The sequence below is a fragment of the Lissotriton helveticus genome, chromosome 3_1 (assembly GCF_964261635.1).
Source record: "Lissotriton helveticus chromosome 3_1, aLisHel1.1, whole genome shotgun sequence".
Taxonomy (NCBI): Eukaryota; Metazoa; Chordata; class Amphibia; order Caudata; family Salamandridae; genus Lissotriton; species Lissotriton helveticus.
The window spans coordinates 913,352,186-913,379,232 of NC_136061.1; the positions used below are offsets into that span (position 1 = coordinate 913,352,186).

General features: G+C 47.8%; 1 protein-coding gene across 1 annotated transcript in view; it reads right to left on the reverse strand.

Annotated features, from left to right (window-relative positions):
* Window positions 1–27,047, reverse strand: part of AKIRIN1 (akirin 1) — a 188,471-nt gene that overhangs the window by 28,125 nt on the left and 133,299 nt on the right. Inside the window, exon 4 of the mRNA XM_078681243.1 lies at window positions 19,909–19,980. Coding sequence (XP_078537369.1) covers window positions 19,909–19,980 — 72 coding nt within the window. The remainder of the gene's footprint in view (window positions 1–19,908; window positions 19,981–27,047) is intronic.

The window sequence follows — 27,047 nt, forward strand, 5'->3', positions numbered from 1 at the left end:
GTAGCCATCTTAGGGACACTCGAGTCCTTAACTTTCGGTTTCGTTTTCGGGTCGGCCATTTTAGGTGTTGTCGATCCCGATGGTTTCGGTTTCGAAACAGTCTGCCCAGCAAGTAAGTCCGTGGCCGGGCCCGAAGGCGGGGCTGTGGCTTGCGGCAACGGGTCCTGGGTAAGGCCGACAGGCGATCCCGTGTCCCGGTCGGTATCCTCGTAACCTTCGGGGCAGAGCTCGTCCCCTGAGCTGTCTGCCGCGGCCCCATAAATCTCATCGTCGTCTCCTACCTCGTCGACGTATTCAAGGCCTTGACCCGCGACTCCGTCGTCGTCTCCCGGATCCGCCTCGACCTCCGTCTCGGGTGGGGAGATTTGGAGATGATGACCCTGGTCCTCTTCGTCTTGGTCGCCGAAGATGTTCTCCGGATCCGGGGCCGCTTGTTTAGCTTCCATGCGCATCGCGCGCCGAAGCTTGAGAGTCTTCTTTGAGCGGAATTGTGCACACAACTTGCACTTGCCGTCGTGGTGGTCAGGCGAAAGGCATTTGTTACACACGGGGTGTAGATCGATGTGTGGGTACTTGGACCCACAGAGCGGGCAGTACTTAAACGGGCTCCGCTCCATGGCCGAAAAGGCTTGCAGTCGTGTCGCGATGAGAAGGCCTCAAAGTTCCGAGAGCGAAGAAAACTCCGCTTATTCCGGCTCCAAGAGACGGAAGACTCGAGACCGTGCGCAGACAATACCGACGCAAGAAAATCGAGGCCTTTTGGCCGCTAAAAGTTAGTTTTTCTTGGTTCCGACAGTAAGACGTCGAGACCACATCCGAACCCAATGGCGGAAAAAAACAATCTGGGGATGGAGCCGATGCCCATGCGCACTGTAGTCCAGGGGAGGAGCCACCTATCTCAGGATACTTCGAAGACTCTTCCAGGACAACAATGTGCAATCATCCGAGCCCAACACTAGGCGGCGATCTAATGCTAAGATATGAATTTAGCAGCCCACATGCCTCGAACCTCAAAATATGTTTCATGTTTTGCATTCATGTCCAACATTGCAAGAGGCTCGAACCAAACGATGTAATTATGTAACCTCAAACGCTCTGATTCTCATGTAAAGAGCTCGGATACCTCAGTTTCTAGCCAGCGCTATATGAAACTTCGCAAATAAAATAAATCTGGTGCAGAGGGTTTGGTAGAGTACAAGTCAGGATCATTGCCCGTGGGCGAATTGGTGTTATAATCGTCCCATGGGTCTTCTAATGGCTGATCATCATCCCTATCCTGATCATCATCCCTATCCTGATCATCATCCCCATAATCCTGGTTGTCAGGTGTATGTGGTGGTTAATGTTCAGGTGAAAATTGTTGATGCTGTGGGGAAGGTGGTGATGAAAAAAGAGGCGGTAGAGGAGGGAGAGGGTTGGTTCAAACAGATCTCTTCTTCAAAGGGATGTGATATTCTTCTTCTGAATCAGCCCTTTTTAGGTCGAGCAGACCTAAAAAGCATGCGAAGCATGCTTTGTCTGCGAAGACAACTATTGCTGGCGTGTCTGGGGGAATGTGAGACAGCGATCGCCCACGCGCCTCGCTGTTTCAGATTCCTCCTCGAGAGCGCGCACGTCGCCGTGCACATCCCCTGCCTCTGATTCTCACCTAAACACGCAGTCAGGCACACACAGACGCGGGCACATACAAGCGCACGCACACACAGCCACACACGCACATGCACCCCCACCCTCCCCCACACACAGCCACACACGCACCCCCACCACTCACGGGCGCGCACGCACACACACACACACACACACACACACACACACACACACACACACACACACACACACACACACACACACACACACAGATACAACCCCCCCTCCCACTCACCGTGCTCTTTCTGCCTCGTCCATGTCCCTCTCTCCGTCGGCAGCCATTGGGTGTGTTTCGGCATGGGAGCTCCACAGCGCTGGTGGTCACTCGGGACGGGACCCGGGACTTCAGCTGCCTTAGCGCCGGGGCTCCCTCTCCAGCAAAAAGCGCGCATGCACGGGCAGCCCCCGCCCTCAGTCGCAGCCCAGTCCTGAGAGCTGCTTTCGGTTTCGCTGTAACTCTGTCTGAGGTTCATCCGCCCGGCACGTAGGTCTTCAAATAAACGGGACAAATCCCCCCTCTGTACTAATTTACATCAGTTGTGGCCGTGAAATGCTCCGATGCACAGGACGGAAGAGAAGGTGATACGAGGGACGCTGGTCTTGGACGCTGGCTGCCACGGCGCACCGTCGATGGACAGGAACAAAAGAGGTAAGGACCCCGAGCCTTTAATTCACTGCTGCCTCCTCTGAGTCCCGGCCCGGAGCCTCTAACGGATCCAGAGTGGTGCAGGGCTACCGTCCTCCCCTCAGCAGTGCCAGCATCCCTGCGGCAGGGGACCCTGCAGGACATGCAGAGGCAGCTCAGATCAGCGGTGCACTGCCACATTCAGAGATGCCAGTGTGACACTGGCATCTCTGAATGTGGCAGTGCACCGCTGATCTGGGTCTCCGGATTCTCCCCAAAGCAGCGCGCCCGGCCAGAAAACTGCGTGGAAACATTTCAAAACAGAGGCATGGGAAACACGTTAAACATGTGTTGGCAGAGAACCAGTGGAAAAAAAAGTGCCACACGGTTTAAACTGAGCATGCATGGTAGCTGCTGCTTGCTGGCACAGCTGGGAGCTTGTCGTGCTGTCCTTATTGCATCTTGGTTGCATCACGCAGGCCAGGGTGATGCTGTTTCTGGCGCTAGGGTTCGCGAGCTGCAACGTGGGGGGTTTCGGTGTGATGGTGTGGACAAGGCAGGCTATGTCTAGGCACTGTAACTGTCATGCTAAATGAACCGTGAGGCCTCTCCGTGCTGTAATGTGTGCCTCAGCTGTAACAATTCACTGAAATTGGGACTTAAGAGGTGTCACCCGTAGTTACTTCTTTTGTCATGCTAGTGTTTCACTTCCTCCAAATGTCATCAGTTCCTTCATATTCTTCTTCTGCCTCTCGTTCTCCCATCAACCTTTTCCCCTTACTTTCACTATTTTTAGTCGACGGTTGCCTTCCACCTCTACTTTCACACTTTCTCCGTGTCACACGTGTTCCTACACTGTAAACCACCCCCCCACCCAACATCTGTACTAATTAACACCAGTTTCTGCTCCCTACTATCCATTTTCTGATGGCTCTCGCCATTTCGCCTTGTGAAAATCTCCTTTGACTTTAACCCATTACACCTTTCCCCTCGTGGTCACTTCTTGCTACTCTGACCCATTCTGTCTGCCCTGCACCTTTGCTGCGGACTGCTCACAAACTTCTCCCATTGGAACCCCCTCCTCCTCCTATTACACATCCCAGAAAGCCAAGAGAAAACAAGTGAGCTACCCACGTATGGGATTTGGAAGACCGGAAGTTCCGCATCCATGTTGTGTACCCACCGCACATTGTGATCACTGCCCATGCTGTCATATTTGCACATGTCCCGGGTCCACGTTTCACTCTGTAGCATCTTTACGTACACCGCTGAGGGCAGGTACAAGGGGGAGAGAGTCGTAGGAAAAAGGGTTGTTTTTTCTGTATGCCTTCTTAGTGTTACATATTGCAATTGCTTCCATATAGCGCTTCAAAGTCCTGACGAGGCGCTATGCTTGTATTCCTCCTAGAAACTTTGCCCAGTGGTCCTGTTGGCTCTTTTTTAGGTCTCCCACCAGGCACACACACCACCAGCCGTCAGTGCACGCTTCCACCAGGCACACACACCACCAGCCGTCAATGCACGCTTCCACCAGGCACACACACCACCAGCCGTCAGTGCACGCTTCCACCAGGCACACACACCACCCGCCGTCAGTGCACGCTTCCACCAGGCACACACACCACCAGCCGTCAGTGCACGCTTCCACCAGGCACACACCCCACCAGCCGCCAGTGCACGCATCCACCAGGCACACACACCACCAGCAGGCATCAGTGCACGCATCAATTGTTAACGCATCCACAATTTACTATTGTAGCAATCGCAGTATGGTGCACTTTACTTCTAAACATGTCAGTGCACACTTTTCCACCAGGCACACACACCACCAGCCTTCAGTGCATGCTTCCAGACGCACACACACCACCAGCCGTCAGTGCACGCTTTCACCAGGGATACACACCACTGGCCGTCAGTGCACACTCACCAGGCACAGACACAACCAGCCGTCCGTGCGCGCTTTCACCGGACACAAACACCACCAGCCGTCAGTGCACGCTTCTACCACACACACACCACCAGACGTCAGTGCATGATTTCACCTGGCACACACACACACACCACCAGCCGTCAGTGCACACTTTCACCGGGCACAAACAGCACCAGCCTTCAGTGCACGCTTCCACCAGGCACACACCACCAGCTGTCAGTGCACGCTTTCATCAAGCACACACACACACACCACCAGCCGTCAGTGCACGCTTTCATCAGGCACACACCACCAGCCGTCAGTGCACGCTTTCACCAGGCACACACCACCAGCAGTCAGTGCACGCTTCCATCAGGCACACACCACCATCCGTCAGTGCACGCTTTCACCAAACACACACACCACCAGCTGTCCGTGCACGCTTTCACCAAGCACACACAATACCAGCCGTCAGGGCACACTTCCACCAGGCACACACACCACCAACCGTCAGTGCACACTTCCACCAGGCACACACACCACCAGCCATCAGTGCACCATTTCTACAGGCACACACACCACCAGCCATTAGTGCACACATCAATTGTTAACGCATCCACAATTAACTATTGTAGAAATCGCAGTATGGCACACTTTACTTTCCGCGCAACCACTGCATCACTCAGCGCAACCACAGCATCACTGGTTCAAATATGTTCTCTCAATGTTTCAAGCTTTATTACAAATGTCACAAAAAGATGTTAATATTTCACTTCTGTTCTTGGATTTTCGTCACAATAAAATACACTGAACATAATCTTCACAAAAGTTATTTACAAAAGTTTAAGCTATTGCCATTATAAATTAGAATCACTTTTAAGTAATTATTAAAAAGAAATAAAAGCCATTGTTATTTGTAATATCAACACATGTAAGTCACGTAAATACAAAACATGTTGCATTACCAATGCTATAGGTGTCACATTTGTGAAAGTTATAACTATTGGCATTGTAAATGACAAAGCTATTAATTACGTTATTTAAAAAAAAAAACATAAATAAAAAATTTGTCATTTACCATACCAATAGCTCAAACTTTCCTAATGCGAGACCTATTGCATTGCAAATGCTTGTTTTTTTTTAGAGTCACTTTAGTGGTGATATGGCCAGCCTGTGGATGGATATACAAAATCTTTTGTTTCGGATCTGGTTTTACGGTTGGGGTCTCGAAACTGGGCTTTGCAGTTGTTTTCTGCACTTCTGTCTGTTTCGGTGCCAAAATTTTCGGTGCAGGAGTGGAAACTGCTGATGTCTTCGGTTCGGACGATTTTTGTGGCGCCTAATGGTGAGGGTCGGTGCTGGACTTGTGTTTTGACCCCGAAGGTCCAGGCTCTGAATCCGGTTTGGAGGGAGTCTTTTCGGATCCGGAAGGCTTTTTGATAGGCTTCGGTGCCGAGCCAGAGGACGGGGCGTCAGAAGCGCGATCTCTGTGCCGACCGGGGCCAGAGGGCACGGGTTGGACCAGAGCCTTCTTTTTACTTGGAATTGTTTCTTGGGACGAGGGTGGAGCTGTACTCATGGTACGTTGACCATGTGAGATGTCTTCCTCTCGGTCAGAGTTGCGGTCTTAGATGGCAATCGGCTCCTGCTCCTCCTCGGTTCCCATGGCCTCGCCGTCGGATTGTTAACCGAAGATGAACGGAATAGAGCTTGTGTGCTGGCTCTGCATGTCGTGATGTCAAGGCAGACGGTCACAGAGTGTCTGTTTGGGGCTGAAAGAAAGGCACGCGGGGGACAAACACTGATTACACACTACGCGAGTCGGTGCGCGGGTATTTTGCGTGACAGAGGGCAGAATTTGAAGGGAGTTTGGTCCATCGAGAGCAGGTCGACCCGACGCGGGGAGGCCCGATGGCCTTCCACAAACTTTACGTTCGAATGATTATTTTAAGTTTTCACGATGCGCGATAGAAAGCAAGACGCGATTAAAAACACTACCGTCGAGGGTGAGTATCTTGTGCACCGAGGGGAACCGAAGGAACGGTGTCCAACCGGAGCGCAACGATATACATCCGAACCAGATGGCGGAAAAATAAACAATCTAACAATGGAGTCGATGTCCAAATTACCGAAAGGAGGAGTCACCTACTTGTGACTGGAAAGACTTCTTTGAAGAAAAACAAAGTGCAAACATCCGGGCACAACACCAGATGGCGATCTATGCACAGCATATGATCTACAGCTCATATGCCTCTTTCCCTTGATCCAGTACACTTGGTAGCATGGGTAGAACCTGGCTCCTGGATTGCTTAGGCAGTAAAGTTGCTACTAGAAAGCATGATTGTGGCTTTTCCTCCTCACGTTGCACTCCATATGTGTCTGCTGCCCTTTTTATGACTTTGTTGTACATCCCAATGTCATCGGTGGTGAAGGCCTTAAGGCCTTCACCACCTCTTCTGGCGATTCGGCATTAAGATCCTGCCATTGTAGATCTTGAACCCAGAGGTCGCCGAGCCCACATACGTTGGTGCAACATCGTCTTCATCCTCGAAGGAAAAATCCTCTTCTTTGTCGAGCGGTTCGGGAGTCGTTGGCGGCTGCACTTCCTCAACCAATTTCTCTGCTTCCGTCAATGCTTTCGACGGTATCTTGAAATGCTTCAAGCGGTCGTCGAATTCCTTTTTCCGTTGCAAAATATTCACCATCTCCACCTCTAGCCTCTTTCTTGTTTCGGCATCAAGACCCTCAGCTTTTCTCCTCATGCTAGACGACGCTGTCGTCGAAGGCTGTTTGGACTTCTCTTGTTTCATCGTTGAGGCGTCTTTTTCGTGACAGTCTTTTGGCGTCTTCAATTTTGAGAGTTTGTGCCCTCAGAGTCTTTATCTAAGGATCCAACTGATATTTTTTTTTTTTTTTTTTTGGAGGAGGCTGCGTTGTCGACTGTTTCGACGCCAAGGATCCTTTTGAGGTCTTTGAGACATTTTTTCGTGTCTCATCCTGTTTTTGTGAGGTTGACAGCTTTTTTTTTTTTAAACTATCATTTTATAATTAACAATCCACATATATCATGATGCTTGGTGTGCAGGAACATTAAACGCAGGTTCAAAAATAAACAAATAAGAACACAAATTATAATTAAACCGATACATTCCTTTATCTGACATGGCTGATGGTTATCTTCCAATTGCAGTATGTGGATTCCTACTTCCCTGTTTGAATGCCCATTTTTGCCAAGCCAACCCTGTTTTGCTACCATGGATGTAATATATCATAAAGGATCCTCTCTTCTCTCCACTGGCTATACACTCAGACTCTGTCCCTCTGTGACGGGTGATGCATCTGGTGTCTCTTGGGACCGGAGGTATCCCCCATATTTATTTGGGAAATTTATTAAGCGCTCAAATACCCGAGGGTGTCTCGGCGCTGAGTGTTTTTTGAACTAGTTCATGAGAAGTTATTGCTTAAACAGCCAGGTCTTTATCTGTCTGCGGAAAGAAAGAAGGGAAGTAGAGGTTTTGATATGATGTGGAAGACTGTTCCATAGTTTGATGGTGGTCACTATGAAGGATCTGTCTCCCCAGGAGACTTTCTTAGTCCTGGGGACCTGTATGAGACCAGCAGTTGAAGTTCGAAGGGATCTAGCAGGTTTATAAGGGCAAAGTGAGTCTTTCAGAAATTCTGGGCCTTGAGCGCGAATTGCCTTATATGCAATGCAAAGAGCTTTAAATTTAGTTCTCTTCTTTACTGGTAACCAGTGAAGCTTTCGAATTGTGCCAGATATGGAGGTATACTTGGGGCTTGCTGTGATCAATCTGGCCGCAGCATTCTGCACCAGTTGCAATTTTTTTAGAACACCTTCTTGAGCATTGACTAGAAGGGCATTGCAGTAGTCTATGCGGGCCATGACAAGTGCGCTGATCAGAGTTTTTGCCATATTCATGGGGAGATAGGGTAGGAGTTTTTTTATCATTCTCATGGTGTAGAATGAGGAGGATACTACCGCATTAACGTGGTGCATGAACGTGAGTTTAGTATCCAGTATAACTCCAAGATTTCTTGCCTTGGTCACTGGGGGAGGGGGTGGTCCGAGGGCATCAGGCCACCATGTGGGGGACCAGGCAGGGGAGAGGTTACCAAACAACATCACCTCCGTTTTATCGGAGTTTAGTTTCAAACAATTTGTGGACATCCAATTGCTTATTGCCAGCATTCCCAGATTAAAATTAGAGGCCACTTCATCTCCATTTTTGTTTATGGCTAAGACAATCTGGGTGTCGTCAGCGTAAGATGTTACCGCCAGGTGATGGATTTTTATGATCCTCGCTAAGTCTGACACATAAATGTTGAATAGTGTAGGACTTAGCGAGGATCCCTGGGGAACACCGCAGGGGAGAGTGAAAGGAGGTGAGTTAAAATTGCCGAAGGCAACTGACTGTACTCGATCAGCGAGAAATGAGGCGATGAGGTCTTTCGCCGCCCCTGTAATGCCTGCCGCTGTGACACGGTCGATCAAGATGGAGTGATCGACCGTGTCAAAGGCTGCAGACAGGTCCAGTAAAATAAGCACTGCTGATCCTCCATCATCGAGAGTCTTCCTGATTTCCTCTGTAGCTTTAATAAGCGCAGTTTCCGTCCCGTGTCCCTTCCGGAAGCCAAATTGTGTGTCATCCAGACAGTTGTTTTGGTCTATAAAATCTGAGATTTGAGTGTTCATGATTTTTTCCACAATTTTGGCGGGGAGCGGGAGGCAGGCGATTGGTCGATAATTGGCGACTATCGACGGATCTAGTGAGCTTTTCTTGATGAGAGGTTTGATGGTGGCTTTCTTCCAGATGGAGGGGAAGGTAGTGGACAAGAACATGGCATTAAAAATTTCAGTGAGTTTTGGGCCTATAATTTCTGGAAAGTTTTTGAGAATAGAAGGGGGGCATGGGTCTTCCGGAGATCCAGAGTTCGTGGTACATATGAGATGGGATACCAGTTCTGAAGAAATCTGGGTGAATTCTTGGAAGGAGCCAGAAGGGCTTGAGTGAGGGGGACTAGAACATGCCCGGGCCAGTGGAGTGTGGGCATTGGGAGTGAAGGGTGGGTGTCCAATGCTGGTAGCATGGGCTTTAAATTGGGTAAAAATATCTGTGACTTTTGTTTGGAAATGATTTGCCAAGGAGTTACATAACTCTTGGGTGTGTGTGATTGGGGTGGTCGCTGCTTGTCCAGAGAGGCGCGTCACTACCTGGAAAAGTTGTTTAGTCGAGTCTTGTGCAAGATTGATTTGATTGCTATAAAATTTACTTTTCTCCATGATAATTAGTTGTTTGTAATTGGATATCATGTTTTTGTAGAGGGATTTTTGATCTGGGTCGTAGTCACGTCTCCATTTGCGTTCCTGACGCCTACACTTTTGTTTTTCCTGTCTAAGCGTATCATTGAACCAGGGTGAGGATTTAAGAATCCTGTTGGTGGATTGTTTCTTTAGTGGAACTGTCAGATTGACAGTGTTTAGTATCCAGTTAGTGTAGTTATTAGCACCTAGTTCAGGATCAGTCAAAGTGGGTGGCAAGGAAGTTAATAGTGAGGACTGAGAAGCGGAGATGTCGATGCTTTTCCATGCTCTAAATTGATTCGTGGGAGGGGGAGTATTAACTAGGGGGGGAGTAGGTTGTAGGAAAAAGTCAAAAAGAATGGCAGAGTGGTCCGTCCAGGTGAAGGGAAGGAGGTCCTTTACCACAAGTGATTTCTCGCTGGAGAAAAGACCATCCAAAAGATGGCCCGCAGTATGCGTGGAACCAGTGACTAGTTGTGGGAGTCCTATTGCATCTAATTCAGATAACAGGGCGGTGGTGTCGGGGTTATCCTGCAGCTCAAGGTGGAAATTAAAATCACCCAAAATGGTGTAGTAGCTTTCACCTGCCAATGGTTCTAAAAAAATGGGTAAGTTAACGAGAAAAGGACTGCGAGGTCCAGGGGGGCGGTAAATAAGTATGCCTTTGAAAGGGGGAGCATTTGGAATAGAGATAGTGAAAGACAAAGCTTCACAACATGGGGTGGGAATGGTTTCTGTTCGTACTGTTAGGTTTCTACGGTATATAATGGCTAATCCGCCTCCTTTTTTTGGGGGTGGTCTGTCCAGTCTAACATTTGAATATCCTTCGGGGGTGGCCGTAACGAAGTCAGGTCCACAGGAGAGATCGCCCCATGTTTCAGTGATGAAGAGGAGATCGATATTGTAAACCTCAATGAAATTGGAGATCTCATATTTTTGCTTGGGCAAGGAGCGTACATTTAATAGTGCAGCTATATATGGTTTAGGCGGTATGATCTTTTTATTTGTGTTAGTTATTGGTGAGCATCGGTAATTATTAGTGATAAAGAAGCAACTAGGGCAAATATAGGGAAGAAAGTATGGCTGTTTAGCCAAATCGAGACGCTGGCATTGATGAGAAGTGGTATTTAGCAAATGCAGATAGTCGGAGTCATACTTAAGGATTGTTGCTGGCGTAGGAGTAGAAAAACTGGCAGGGGAGGTGGCCCTGGGCCCGGTGCGGACGGGCTTGCCTTAGGCGCACCTTCGGCGCGCTGACGGCGCGCCCGCTGCGCTCGTCCGCTGCGCGGCCGGGGGTTGCACATATTATATAGGGGAGGTGAGGGGGCGTGTCCAGAGCAGTGGGTGTCGCCTGGCTGGCGAAATGGCGGCAGTTTAGAAACCCGCAGCAGCGCTCAATCAGCTGCGCGGGGAAGCCCTGACCTTGGTTCAAAGTGAGCGGAGAGCAGGAACCACAGGTAAACACAGTATCACACAAAAGAATTTTTAAAAATGAATTAGACAAAATGCGGAGTGCTCCCGGCTGTGCCTCAGGAGTTCTAACAACACTATATCTTTAGATCGCGACGTGGGTGGTTGAAGTTCTGCAAACAGTTTGCTCGTGGTCTCACAGGTTGATGGCTCTTACCTCTTTCGATGTCTTCTTCTCAACCTCTACGACTGGGAGGTCCATGTCCTCATCCATATCAGAGCCTCCTCTTCGCTGGAAAGGCCCAGATCATGAAGCGACTGTGCTGGCCCCTGGCCCTGCATGTTGTAGTTGGCCTTTCTGTCTCTCGCTTACCCACAAGGTTTTTGGGGTGAAGAACAAGCATGTGTTGCAATCTTCACTTCGGCGATCCAGCAGCAGGCAAAGGTTGCAGACTAGATGCTGATCTTTGAGCGTATATATGACAATTCTTGCAGAAATTGAAAGGTGCCCTGTCCATTACCGCGCAGAGGGACCCCCCCCGCATGCGCATTCTCGGTGTCGAAGTTCCAGACTTTACCCTTTTCGGCGCACTCTGGCTCGTTGGATAGTAGTCCGGTAGGTTAAAAAGCCTTTTATCGCAGTTTTGTATAAGTTTCACCTATTTTTGTCGATTTGGCTCTCCAAATCTCTGGAGCTCCTGACGTACCGATCCAGATCCAACTGCGGAAAAAAAGAATCTGAATATGGCGACCAAAGGTGGGAGCTTCCGGAGGAAGCACATCAACGTCACAGGAGGACACCAAATGGTGGTATGTCGACCCCTACTAACCACAACAAAACAAGCATTTACAATGCAACGGTCTCGGCATTGCAAAAGTTAGAGCTATTAGCATTGTACATGACATGATTAATTTAACACGTGAATGTCGAAAGATTTTTAGGCAATGAGCTGTCCTTAGCCCCAGGTGTATGGTATGTGGGAGAATGCACTGAACTGCCCGCAACACATATCATTCGTTTGTTTTTGTTCCTTGTGTATCACTATTGGTCCTTTTGTGAAGCGCTCTGACACCTTCGAGTAAAGTCCGCGCTATATAAAATTGCATAAATAAATTCACGCGGTCTTTGGGAGGCACGGCGGCCTCATTAAGTGATTACTTGGGGGGGTGTAATGAGGAGGTAATGTCCTGGTTGCTAGGTTTATGGCATGACATATAGCGGTCGCAGATGCTTCGGGCACTTGCACAAAGCAGCGCAGCAAACTGAAAGCAGGAAAACTCGGTGAATCTTATCTTTTTTTTTTTTTTTGTTTTATATAGCGCGAACTAGACCCGAACCGAATCAGGTATCAGAGCGCTTTACATAGCACCAGTTACGTTACATGAGAACAGAGACACATTCATTTTTAGGCACGGGGAGATTAAGTGATTTGCCCAGAATCACAAGGAGGTTACCGAGACTCGAACCCAGGTCCCCAGGTCCGAGGTCGAGCACCCTAGCCGTTAGGCCAACTCCTCTCCCCTAACCTTACTTATAAGTGCTGCTCTGCACCAATCTGAAATGTGGAATAACAAGGTGGGAGAATATATAACAAGAAAAATAAAGAAATGAAAGAAATACAAAGAGATGCAAACTTAGAGGTATTACAAAAACATAGGGGTCAAAAAAGGGAGCAAGGAAAAGAGACAGACTGAAGAATAAAAAAGGATAGACGGTGATTGGAGATGAATAATGGAATGAGAAAGACGGTGAGTCTGTTCTTTGGTTTAGAAGAATATAGAAAGGGAGAGAGTTAGAAATAGACAGAGCTGTTGAAATAGAAACAGATTTTTTTTTTGTCAAAAATAAATTGAAAAAAATAAAAACAACCCGAGTGAGAAAGAGATAGGGATATAGAAAATTAAATGAATAACGAAAGAAAAACAACAAAATGAGGAGCGAGAAATAGAACGAGGGTGGATGAACGAGAGATAGGGGAAGGGAGGGCAGCGAAGGGGAATGGAGAGAGAAATATGTAGAGCGAGAAACAGAGGGCGAAGGAGAGCGCGAATGCCCCAGAGCTATCTCTTACTGCACAGAGACGGTTCCTTGGATTGCTGGTCAGGAGCTGATGGATCCCTGGGTGGAAGGGGCTGCTGGACAGGAGCTGGGGGCACGGCTGGAAGGGGCTGCTGCAGGAAGGGGCTGCTGCGACGGGGCGGTGAAATGCACTACTGCAGGCAACAGCACTGGTGCACACGGCTGCTGGAGGAACAGAGAGGCACAGGGCTTCACCTGCCGGGGATGGAGGCCATCGCCATCCATGCTGAGAGTTGGGAGGGATGGTCGGGGCTGGGCAGGAGCGGGGTTGGAGGCGGCAGGCCGGGGGTGCCGGGCTCTATATGGGCGGAGATGACACAGATACACAAATCATAACAACATAGGAGTGACCAATGTAATTCAAGCTTCTGCATATGCCGAGTCAAAAAACCACAAAGAAACGCACTGAAATACGCTCTATGGTGAGCAGAGGAAGTACAGGCAAACAGAGGAGAAAAAAGCCCAGGGACAGCCATGGTGAACAAGAAAGCAGGCATAGAGGGCATATAAAAACTTGGCGGCAAAGGGCAAATCGAGTGAAGAAGTGGTAACAAAGCAACACCGTGCAGTGTGAGCATATTACTTGAATTGTTCAAGTTAGGAAACAAGGGCACACAGAGCAGCATCAGCACGGAGAACAATAGCACTGCGCAAGGTAATGAAAACATTGGCACAGTAAGCAGAAAAGCTGGTCAAGTACTGGGGTGTGTCGTAGAATAAAGCACTGCAAGCCTCGGGTAAATCTTCAATGATACAGACAGTGTGAGACCCGCGCGGCCGTGAAACTGATGCGGCTGCGCGTCCGCGAAAGTGAAAGTATCTTGACACCTTCGGGTAAAGTTTGCGCTATATAAAATCGCACAAATAAATTCACGCGGTCTTTGTACAGCGCCTCAAGGGACTCTAAAGCGCTACACGTTAAAGGGCTGCATCAACCAGAGAGAGTACTGTGGAAACGGGACCGACGACCGAGGAAACAGTGAGCGCCAGGCTGAGAGGAAACACTCCGGATAACATCCTCGGTGGTGAATATACACAAACGCACACACATAAACAGAGAGGGTGGAGAATGCAGCGTGGGGGGGGCTGTATGTGCGTGCGTGGGTGGGTGCATGGGCGCTTGTGTCTGTCTGGTCTGAGAGAATGCAGCGAGCGCGTTCGCGTGCACGTTTCGAATCGCCTCCAAGGCGATGCGCGCGGCCAGGAATGTCTCCTGGAAAGGAGACACGGCCACAATAAGTTGTCGGCGGAGACGCGCTTCCGCGCGTTCAGCCGAGCCCTAAAAACTAAAAAATACAATTATTCCGGACCCAACCACTAGATGGCGGAGTAATGCAGAACATGTGAATCCAGAAAAGATTCAAGCTACAAAACTGCATTTCAGTGGTCCCTCTCCCACTAGGCACTGGCACTATGATTAACTGATCTGGCAGTCGCCACTGATCAGTAGATGTACACCCACGTCTCTGAGATATGGTAAGTCACAACTTCAACCACTTGCACTAAAGAGCTGGTTGAAAATTTGTACTGTATTATTTAACTAGCAGCCCGTCCCGACGTTGTCCGGGTATGAATTGCTGCTGGATTAACCTGCAGAACCCGTACCTCAAATTCACGGGTACCATTTCCGCCGTTTCTCTCCCCTTCCTTGACCTCACCATCAGGCTTGATCCTTCAGAGATTACCACTACTCTCTATAGGAAAGAAACCGACAGGAACAGTCTCCTCCCTTATCAGAGCCACCACACTCGAGCCTTGAGGGATAACCTACCCTTTGGACAATTTCTCCGAATTCGCAGAAATTGCATGTCATTGACTGATTTTGTACGTGAAGCTTCTACCCTCCAACATAAACTCCAGGATAAAGGCTACCCGACCAGACTTTTGAAACAATCATTAAAAAGGGCACGCAACAACAATAGAGAAGCCTTGTTGGAGACGAATACTAAGCCAATAGATGATGTCATTACTTGCGTGACAACATACACCAAGAATTCCACCTTCATCAAGAAGACGATCAACTCACACTGGGGCACTCTGAACTCCGCTGGGCAGGATATCCCACGTCCACGCTTTGCTTTCAAAAGAACTGCTAACCTTAAGGACACCCTGACCCACACTCGACCCAAGAAGTCAAGCATCCACCGTGAGAACACCCTTTGGGACTTGCCACCAGTGGTTGGGCACTTCAGTTGTGGCAGCTGCATCGTCTGCCCTCAAGCCATACAAAGCAAAGAGATCAAGCTGACAACAACGTTTACCTGGCACATGAACAAACACACCAACTGTAACAGTAGCCGATGCATATACATGCTCATATGTCCCTGTGGGCTTAAATACATAGGCATGACTATGCGAACTGTGAAAACACGGATAATTGAGCATAATAGTAACATTCGCTGTACTAAGACACACACCAGGCTCTATGAACACTGCAAAGAAGCGGGACACAGGGCAGACAACCTTCAATGGATAGTCTTGGAATGTCACCCCTCCATCAACCAACATGCACTATATAGACTGGAACAGAGGTGGGTGCACCGTCTACAATTGGACACCTGTGGTTTGAACGATTCCATTCCGTGGAATCAACTAGCAAGATGACTCCGCCAGTTGACCACCCCAAATCTGCCTAGTGCTTAAGAGACTGGTCATCCTTCCTTTATATAATTTGCACAACAATATCACACCAGTCCTACGGACACAGAGGCACTTTTAATCTGAGGCTATACTAGTCCCATGGGCACCGTGGTATCTCCACCCCTGAGTCAACCCCCGGGTCATTCTGTCCCATCTGGCCTTGTTATTTACCCAACCATGGCCACTATATCTCTAAGTCAGTTATCGGTCCTCCAACTACGGGTGGTCCCAGCCTGGGTGGAGCTGCCCCACATAATACATTGGATGCGCCTGTGATACCCCTAACCGCACACACCTCCTGGTTACCCCACTAACGTCTGGTTAGTCCCCTGTTTTGACTGCGGCTCCGACATGTCTCGGGATACTCCCGGTAGTGGCATCTTCAATTTCTCAAAATAGAAAAACGTCGCCTGTCACCATCTGTGATAGTAAAATTATAGTAAATATATGGAACCTTACTCTGAGGAACCTTTTTTGCGACTGAGTGGATCTTTGGCGCTGCCTCGCTGTGCTTTGCGAGTCACGTCACTCCACCCTACTCCCTATGCACGCCTATTACCGCGGTTGCATTTTCACGTCCTTTGACCTGTAAAGCCAAACTACACTTCCCATCATCACTACCGAGTGGCCCCTGATTGGCGCCCCTGGCGACTCCGTCACGATGGCCACGCCCCACTCGCACGCCCTGCTCTTAATGGCGGCTGTGTTCCTGCTCTTCACCGGCTGTTCCGCGTGTAGCACACGCCGTCCGTATGGGGGTAGGTGATATCGGCGCAATCTCCCCGCCGCTAAGGTAAGCCCGCTGGACCGAGCAATCGCTCGCCGCCGCTCCCTGATAACGGCATACATGCAGGGGCCCACGTGGGGCGCCCCGCACCGCCGGGCTGTCTAGGCTGTGCATTCAGCTAGCTTGTAGCTGCCCCTCGAGCCATCATTTCTCTTAAGTTTTAACCCCTAACTACCGATGGTTCAATCATTGAACACCTCTGCTTTCTGGTGTTCATAAGCGGGTTAAGACACCCCTGTGGTTGCACACCATAGAGTTACGTGACAGCCTGGCGAGGTGGAGCCACCGGTGGTCCCTTGCCTTACATTAATTACGTCCCTGGTGACAACCCCATGTGTTGATCCTGCTTTTACATGCTTCCTTCCCCTGTTCATTCCTCCCACAGGGCTAGGTCCCTAGCGCAGTCCCCACAGGAACTAGCCGCGCAGACTGCCATTGGGCTCACAAGGGTAGGTTACATGAATCATATAACAACCATCCCACAGAGTGTCTGTCTTCCTCCTTTTGGCTTAGTGGCTTTCCATTTTTAATGAATATCTTCTATCACGGTGGCTGTAGTGTTAGTAAACAACATACCACCTTTTAATGAGTAGTACTCACACATGCCCCAAATGCTCTCTGGGTCATGTCATGTTGCATGTAATAACGGTCTCTCTCCCCTCACCACATTGCACTCCAATATTCCTCTGACACCTAGTAGATCATGTATAACTGGGTGCGTGATTGACTTTTGGGGTGAAGACAACGCTTAGTTTGTCAGCGTTGTAATCAATAACGATAATGTAGCAATTGTTATGTTTACTTGATCCCTAGGTCTGACGGTAATGCAGTATTCCTCGCCCGCTATAGACCTAGACCTCTCACCCTGTAGCTCACCTTTTGGGCACATAAGGATTATATGAGCACTTTTTCGGTCCTGAAGAATTGCCCTGCCGGGCATGAAACATGTTGACCAAGTGGAGGGTTGATATGAGGCCACACTAATAGTTACGTTGGTCCTCAGTACCCCTCTCTGCACTTTTTAACAAAGTGGCTAGCCACATGAATAAAGGTTCCCTCGTGGACTATCCAACTTTTTTTAAATTATTCACCTTTTGCTCACTACCTCACTTTTTCTAGCCTTACAAGTTTCTACATATCACGGCAAGGAACAAAAGACCTCCGTAAAAGAGTGACACTTGTTGTCACCCGTCGGGCATTGCAGCGCCGGCTCGACGTAGGAGCAGGAAGCCGATGATTTAAACAACATCCCAAGTAGGCTGAATGAGACATGTCATCCAGCTCATCAGTTGTGTGAGGCTTCCTTAGTTCAGTCAAGGAACTTGCTGACCTTCTAGCATTTCACACCCCCTTGCTGACTCTCAGCTAGCTGGGAGAGAGACCTTATTACCTGTTTAACCCTAGGGGAACTGTGTACAACCTTGCTTCTTCCATGAATTGCTGCCGGCCAGTAGAATACTGTTTTGTAGGATTTCGTTTTGATAGCATTTCTTATCTGTGACAGGCCTGTGAAACCCTCCGATTCACAGTGCACTGCTGATGCACTTAAGAGTGCGCGTTCAGTAGTGTGTGAACTCGAGTTTCCCTACTTTATTTTTCCTTGCAATATTATATAGCGCGAACTCGACAAACATGGCATGAGCACAATTTACATTACAGAAGAACACATTCATTTGTGGTAGGCACGGGGAGACAAAGTGATTTGCCTGGAATCAGAGGATGTTGAGCTGATGCCGAGATTCGAACGTAGCTCCCCAGCTCTAAAGTTCGCAATTCTAGAACTTGTGGCGGGATGTGTGTCTAAAAGTTTATGTCGGTGCTGGCCATCAATGAGAGAGACCTGTGCATATGAGTATGTTGCTGGAGATGTGGGCCGCCGTGCCACCAATGTACTTACCGGGGGAGGGTAAACACCCATTATTCTGCAACTTTCTTTCCGCATACCATGACTCCGCATACTTTCATTACGAAAGTACCATGACTCCGCAATGCCATTATAATGCATGGCATTACATTTTATATACTTTTACCACGCATACATTTACAACGAAATTCGTTGTAAATTCATGAATGGTAAAAGCATGTTTTTTTAATGTTTGGATAAGGTAAGTATGGGTACTGAGGTATATGTTTTGGGGTGTTTGGGTATTTTAAGGGTTCAGATATAGTTTTGGGTTATGGGGTACAGGGGTGGGTTTAGGAATAGGTATGGGTTTTGGGGTACAGGGGTATTTTTAGGGTTCAGGGCTAGGTTTGGGGTACAGGGGTATTTTAGGGTTCAGGGGTAGGTTTGGGTTTTGGAGTACAGGGTTATTTTTATGGTTCAGGGCTAGGTTGGAGTTTTGGGGTACAGGGATATTTGTAGGGTTCAGGGATAGGTTTGGGTTTTGGACAGGGGTATTTTAAGGGTTCAGGGCTAGGTTTGGGTTTTGGGGTACAGGGGTAATTTAGGGTTCAGGTGTAGGTGTGGGTTTTGGGGTACAGGGGTATTTTTAGGGTTCAGGGCTAGGTTTGGGTTTTGTGGTACATGGGTTATTTTTATGGTTCAGGGCTAGGTTTGAGTTTTGGGGTACAGGGGTATTTTTAGGGTTCAGGGGTAGGTTTGGGTTTTGGGGTACAGGGGTATTTTAAGGGTTCAGGGGTAGGTTTGGGATTTGAGGTACAGGGGTATTTATAGGGTTCAGGGCTAGGTTTGGGGTACAGGGGTATTTTTAGGGTTTAGGGATAGGTTTGGGTTTTGAGGTACAGGGTATATTTATAGGGTTAAGATGGGTTCGTGTTTAAGGGTATTGGGGTATTCTACGGAGTAAGGGTGGGTTATGATTATGGGGTGCAGGGGTATTTAAAGGGAGCAGGGTGGACACCCGGAGCTGGAATGTACAGAACCTGGGAAGAAAAAACAATGAAATATTGGGCACAACGCTCGCTTTTTTTTCTTGTAATCCTGCGCCCCACACACGCCCACATCCCCAGCACACGCCCACAGCACACGATATAAGACATGGCATGAAGGGCGGAACGTACCACACGCCCCCAGCATTTGTCACGCCCCCCAGCACACGCCCACAGCACAACGTAGACACGCCCACAAGGGACTACTTTGCTGGCACGGTTCTTTTACCTTTTAAATGTATATGGTGGGCGTCTGCATAGCCTATGTCCTTCTGCTGCAACTGCCCTTTCCAACCCTGTATTGGGTGTTGTGATTGGTGCTGTGGTTCCTGAGATTACCCGCCTCAAAGGTTTGGGCTCTCTCTTTATTACATTAGTATAGATTAGGGGGGGTGTAATGGAATGCTGGCAGTTTTTTCCTTTCCGTATATCTTCTACTGGAGTGCTGTTCCCAACACCCACTTCACAGGGACAGATTCAGTAACTGGGAACTTTCACTAGTCAAACAAATATCATTGCCCTAGTAGGCACCCAAAAAGATTTTTCACAACCAATCAGATTTGTACATTTTCAAAAAGCAAAATGAAACACTCACAGCTGGCAGGCCGTGCTCCATACCGCCGCATGATCTGGTCATGTGTGAATTTCACGAAAGAATCATATTGTTCTGCAGAAAAAAACATAATGGAATACTGGTTTAATATAAAACTCACCATGGCCTAAACATGTTCGCAAATGAATTTCATCTTTTTTTTTTAACAGAGTGCACGGTTCTCCATCTGAAGGTCTGTTTGGTGGGTTTTCAAATTCGAAATCATGACGATTTAAATACTGTAATTAATGTTTCTTTTTGGGGGTGAGGGGATTTTTTAGGCTTGCTATATGTATCCCCTTAAAAGCTGCAAACCTAGTTTGTACACTCATAATAGGTTTGATTCCTTGACAAAGCCTGACATGGTGCATATAACTGAGAAAGAAACCGGACCAATGGAAAAATGCTTAGAAAACAAATGTTTACGAAAGCTGAAGACTGGTTTTGAACTGGAATGTGAAACAGAGGTGGTCTGTAAAACTCAAATATATCCCAACCCAACACCACCCCTTAGAGCAGAGGTCTTCAAACTGTGGGGCGCACCCCCCTGGGGCCCGTGACTGCATTCCTAGGGGGGCGCAAATGCCTCAGCAAAGAATTGTAAATTAAGTTTGCCTGGAAGTGTGGCCTTTTTTATTTGGTGCATTTCCAGGCCGTTTTTATTTACAAACAGACTTGAAGTGTAAAATATAGAAACCCCTTGCTATCTGGGTTGGGGTCACAGTGTGGTGGCAGGGTAAAATAAGTGGCTAATTAGAACAAATGATTCTGTAAGGATTTTGTTATTTTATACCCAGTTCCAAAGGAAAAAGAATAACCCACACACAATGGATAAAACAAATGCAAGTTAAACAACCTGTTTATTCTGGGCAAATCATTTAATCTCCTGTGACTACAAACAAAAGTTACCTTGTGTAATGTAATTTGTGCTCATGTAAAGCGCTGCAACATCCTGGGTCAAATGTGCGCTATATAAACCTACCACAAAGAAAAGGAATCTTATTGTGCCAAATGTGACATCTCAGTTGGTTAATGTGATCACTGTAGATGTCGGTGTGTGAGACCAGATAGGCACAGTATTGTATCCTAGTTGGCGCAGTGTGGAATACTGAATTTTTTATTTATAGTGCTCTGAAGTCCCGTCCTGTGACAGAAAGTCATTGTGGTTAGGCTTAACGAAGCTTAACTCAGTTGTCTAAAACCAAGAGACTGAACAACCAAAGTACCCTCAAGACATTGTAGCTGCCTTGTGAAAATCACTGCAAGTTAGCCTTATGATTCAACAAAAAACCTACAATCTTGAATGTGCAACCATTTTTTTCTGTTCCAGGTTTTTATGATTTATATAAAAGAAGGATATTAGAACTAGGGCTCACGGTTTTATGGTATTTATTTTTTTTGACATTTCCATCTGTATTTATCCATATTTATTATGGGTTTTGTGAAAAAAATAAATTAGAAACTGGTATATTTCAACATTTTTTGAATCAATAAATCTGCAGTCATGCTTGAATGCCTGCCAGGTTTCAGTGATAGAAACACCTGAAGAAGACATATCAATGCACTTATATGAAAATATGCACATTTCAGGATTAGCCTTGTGCAGATCTACAGCTGTTTATGCCTCTTTACTGAAATTCCTCTCTTTTTTAACCCCCTTACCTAGCAATCTACACAGTTATTGGCCTGGCAGTCACGGCAAATTGTAATTAGAATCACTCAAAAAACACCCAAATTCTATTTTTATCCACATTTAAAAAATAAACATTCAAGAAAATAAATGGTTTCGGTCTGCATTTATCCGTAAAAATCAGTAAGGAACCCGGGGAGCCGTAATTAGAACACACCTAATCAGTAACCTATGACTGTTTCAGCAATTGGCATGGTATACCATTAGGACAAAAGAAATAATGAACTGCACCATACCTTCTGGTTTTTTAATAAATGTATAGAACAGGTTGATTGATGAAGTGAAAGAAATTCCTCTTCATAAAGGGGGTAATGATCCAATTCTCCCAAACACCATCTGTGTTGCCTAGGACAGCCCATCAACCTTTGTCAATTGCAAAGTGTAGGAACAGTTGCCCCCACTTTATGCCTAATGTGGATGTACTTTGACTGTGCCTTGGGCACCTGCAAACCAGGTACCCAGGGTCTATGTTATTTTCCTAAACTGTACTGTTGGAAAACCCAATTGGCAATTCTCTGGCCACATGCAAGTCCCCTATTAAAGGTACCATAGGTCCCAAGGGCCCTGGGACCAGGGACGGCCTCTAATGACTGTAGCACCTATTGTGCCACCCTTTGAGTACCTTTACACAAAAACATTGCCATTGCAGGCTGCGTGTTTTGGTGCAGAATAAAGTGAAGAGTCAACATGGAACACATCCCTGTGTGCCATGCATACAAACCACTGCCCTGGCATAGTTAAGCCACCACTCTAGCAAGGTGGCCTATACCAGTGGTGAGAGTAGAGGTGCACGAGCCTTGTACCCACACAGTGTCTAAGTCAATTCATTGTATGTGCAGTAATGCCATAAACAGTATATGGTCGGGGTTTGTCATTACAAACTCCACAGTTCCATAATGACTACTGAAAACTGGGAAGTTTGCTTTGAAACTTCTTAGCACATTAAACCCACACTGATGCAGTGTGGGATTTAATGAAAAATGCACTCAAGAGGGCATCATAGAGATGCCCCCTGAAAAACGACCTACCTAGTGACCTGGCTGAGTGGCTGCTCGCCAGCTGCCACCACCAGACATGTTTCTAGACCCCTGGGTCGAGAATCGGCCGCTCTCTGGGTCCTGGAACAAATCCTGGGATGGGGTGCCAAGCCTCCTTCCCCAGGATGGGCTTGCCACCTTTGTGAGCTACTCCACCCATTTCCTGCTTCCAGAAAGTGGCCTCCGCCGGCAGTTCTGACCCCCACTTTCGGCGGGAGAATCAGTTGGAAAACAAGTTAGGAGGAGAGGTGACCCCCACCTTTGTCAACCCCACCCCTCAGGCAGGGAAGGCAAGGCGAAGCACAGCTCTCAATCCCCACCATCTTGAAGATGTGAGGACCCAGACAACCAGATTGAGGCTTATGCCCCCCTCCCACTGGAGGGTGGCATAATAGGGGGTGTACCCACCCCAAGGAAGGGACCAATTGGTTCTGACCTGCACCTACCTGTAATGCCCCTAAATTTGGAATTTTGGGGCAACCCTGAACCTTGCCTCCTCAGACAAGAAGAAACCAGAAGGATAGAAGAGCCGAGCTGAAGAAGGAGCATACCAACTGACTTGGCCAAAGCCCTACCGGCCTGTTCCGACCTCGACCTGCTACAGCCAAATCTCAGAGAATCCTGCAGCCCCCGAGAACCCAGAGGACCTGCCCTGTCTTCCCAAACCAGACTGTCTCCAGTGAGCACCGGATTTGCTCACCCACAGACTCTGGCTCCAGCCAAATACGCAAATCTGCACCACTCTGCACCAGTCGCCCACGGCCTGAGTGGCCCAACACTACGAGGTCTCCTTCCCAGCAAACCTGACCTGGGATCTGGTGATCCTTGACCCACGCGACCGGAGCCGGTAGGAGAAACCCGATGCCAAAAGACAACCCTGCACCCAACGTATCACGGCCTTGGGTAGCCGAACTGACCGTGTCCCGGCATCCCCAGGCATCCCAACTTACCTCTCCAACAAGTGGTCACCTCCAGAAGTTCTTCGTCCCCAAGCCTGCAGTTTTATTTGCAACCGGATAATCCACGGAGAAACCAATAGGGCACCCATACCCAGCTGCCCTTGTGCGACTGTAGATGCACCTTGTGTGCTAAATCGGATCCCCCTTTGCCCGGAGCCTAACACCAGGACCTTTGCTCCCAGAACCTTGTGGCCTGCTCGTGAGCAGCTACCAATCGGAGGCCCGCTATCCCCCATTAGGTAACATTGGGCCTCCGCACTCTGCACCCGGCCGCCCGGGTCCGCTGAGGGTGCTTTGAGGGTTATTTGTGTGTGCATCCTCGACCCTTGTCCTAACCTAAGAATACCAACTCTAAAACCTACGTACTTACCGATAACACTATTTTCCCCCCTAGGGCTGCTTTTCTGTGAAAAAGCTTCCTAGAGTGGAGTTGGTTTGTATGGAACCCTAAGAAACTGCAAATGTAAAAAAACGGATTTACTTTCCTTTTCTCTAGGAAATGTCAGTGTGATATCTAGGCATATCACACTGGTTAGAAAAAGTAACTTAAAAAAGTAATCTGAAAAGTAACGTACACCGTAATCTGAAAAGAAACTGTAAAGTAATTTTGACTGTGGACTTACTTATACACCAACCAGTTGAATTCTACTGCGTTTCAACTGCATTACTCTTGCAAAGTATTATTCACTTAGATGTGCCAGGCCTGGCTTGGTTCTACAAATAAACATACAACTAAATAATGTTTTTTTACAAATTGGTCTGAGTTCAGTCTTTAAGTGTGTGACATTTCTTGCCGGAGTGTGTACAATTAATGCTTAAGACTACCCTCTGATTAAGCTTTACTGGTCGCCCACACTACCACAAAGAGAGAGTAAGGTATCTACTTTTACCTCTGCCTAGCTTTGGGGGTCCACTGGACTCTATGAACAATATACCTTACTTTGGTAAAGTATATACAGAGCCAGCTTCCTATACATAGCATTCATCAATCCAGCAATGGTGAGGGGTTTGTTGGCTTCAGGAAGTTACATGAACATCATTGCGTCTTGGAGATGGTAAGGGTTATTAAGGGAGGATGACGATGGGAAAGCGGCTAAAAAAAACATTACCTTTTTGCCGCATCTCTCCATCATAGCCTTTCCCTCGCTCAGCCACAGGAAGCACACACAGGCTTCTAGTCACCCAATCACAATGCTGCCTGGTCTGAGCGCGTGTTTCGGTGCTCAGACGCTGACTGGCGGCCTGGGCATGTTCTCCACGTAGGCTGTAATGCAGCCTGCATGGAGAACATGCGAAGTGCGCAAGACTGTTTTGGGCCGTCCAAGCAGGCATTGCGCACTTTAGGAGGGTGCTACCACTTCTCCACTGCCCCCTTAAGCAAAGCTGTGGGCAGAAGTAGGAGTAATTTTATTTTCCCTGTTTCTCACCGCAAAAAAGCAGTGAGGGGACGCTCCTCCGCCTTAGCGGAGGAGCCGCCACTGCTTGCACTCCGTGTACAATCACAGCAAACCTACTTCCCAGCACTGTTACCTCCATGCATTGTGTCACTAAAGACACATATTTACCACACACTCAATCTGCAAGCAATGCTTATTAATATAGCCTTTCTATGTTGTACCGGAGTGTGCTAACGGTATGTGCTGGGATTGTGTGCGAGTGTGTTTGCAATCACCTTGCTCACACTTCACCCTTCATGTATTGGGTTCTCTCAAGCACACATACACCCAGCACGTGTTTCGTTGCGCATGCACTGCATAGCACTAACTCTCTCATGTAATGTATTCCTCACCAGCATACATAGACAAGTACATGCACTAACCATTTTCGTACTACACACTACGGCTCTGCCCCTCTAATATAACCTTTCAAGGCACACATACATCCAGCACAGAGTCACTACTGGGCAGCACTCTACATCTATCTGATGTAGGCTAAGGGTGATTGAAGCAAACAGCATCAGCATTTAAAAAAAGGTGAGTTAGCCTGTAGAACTTACTCCAGTAACACAGGATAAGGAAACAAGTTACTTACCTGTAACTTCAGTTATCCAGTATTGGTATCTTTCATAGATTCACATGCCTGAATCATTCCCCGTCGCAGGAGTCCCACGGTATATAAAAAAGCAGTGCCAAAAGGAGTAGTTTCTTACCTGTAACTCCAGTTCTGTAGTAGGGATATCTCGGTTATAGTAATAATCTAGTGAATAGTCCCGCTCATGTGCGGGGACCCCGGAGCAATCAAAAATAATCTCTTAAGCGGTCTTCTGTGCAGTCCTGCATAGACACTTAATAGAGAATTAAAGAGAAATAATGCATGCAAGGCTACACTGTCCAGTACTTCAACTAGAAATGCAAAAGATATTCCACCAATATCATATTCAGCACAGTCTGCCAAGTTTCACCCATAGAGAAACACCCCCCCTTCACCAAATCCTTGGAATGAGAGAGGAAGGTATGGACAGACAAGCCCCCATAGGCTGCCATTATGTGGCTTAAAAAGGGATACCGTGCCTTTAAGGAAACTTTCCAGAACTCTTGGTATCCCAGAATGCACAGCAACTCCCTCCACTTTCAGTTCTTTTTGGAGGTGTATAAAGCTAGACCTGTAGCATTCGATATTCCATCATTTTCTCCACCGGGGAGAAGGGCGGACGCTTAGGACTATAACAGAGATACCCCTACTACAGAACTGGAGTTACAGGTAAGAAACTCCTCCTTCTGTAGTAGGGGATCTCTGTGTATAGTCATAATCTAGTGAATAGAATGGCAAGCCCATCTCCACAACCAAACCTGCGGTGGAGAAAAAAGACAACACCACTACTGTGCAAACAGATTTCGCAACAAAGCCTGCCCAACCTGAGCATATGCTCTTGCATCAGCGTCCAGACAGTAGTGCTTCGCAAAGGTATGGACCGACTTCCACGTGGCAGCCCTGCAGATGTCTGCAATGGGAACATTACGGAGCAAAGCTGTCGTAGCCGCTTTCCCCATGGTGAAATGAGCCTTAGGCTTACCCCCTAAGGTCTTATTAGCCTTTTGATAACATAACTGGATACAGGACACAATCCACCTAGAGATGGACTGTTTAGAGGTAGCAAGACCAGTCCTGACCGACCCATAGTTGATAAACAATTGGTCTGACCTACGAATATCCTTGGATTTATCCAGATAGAATTTCAACACCCTTCTGACATCCAGGGAATGAAGAGATCTTTCCGCTGGAGTGGAAGGATTCTGAAAAAACGTAGGTAAAGTTATAGTCTGGTTAACATGAAAATCAGAAATCACCTTAGAAAGGAACTTAGGGTGGGTACGCATCACAACCTTCGCAGCATGAAATACAGTATAAGGTTCCTGGCAACACAATGCCTGAATTTCACTCACCCTGCGGGCCGATGTAGTGGCCACGAGGAACGCCTCCTTCCAAGACCAGGTGCTGCAGTGAAGCCTTGTGAAT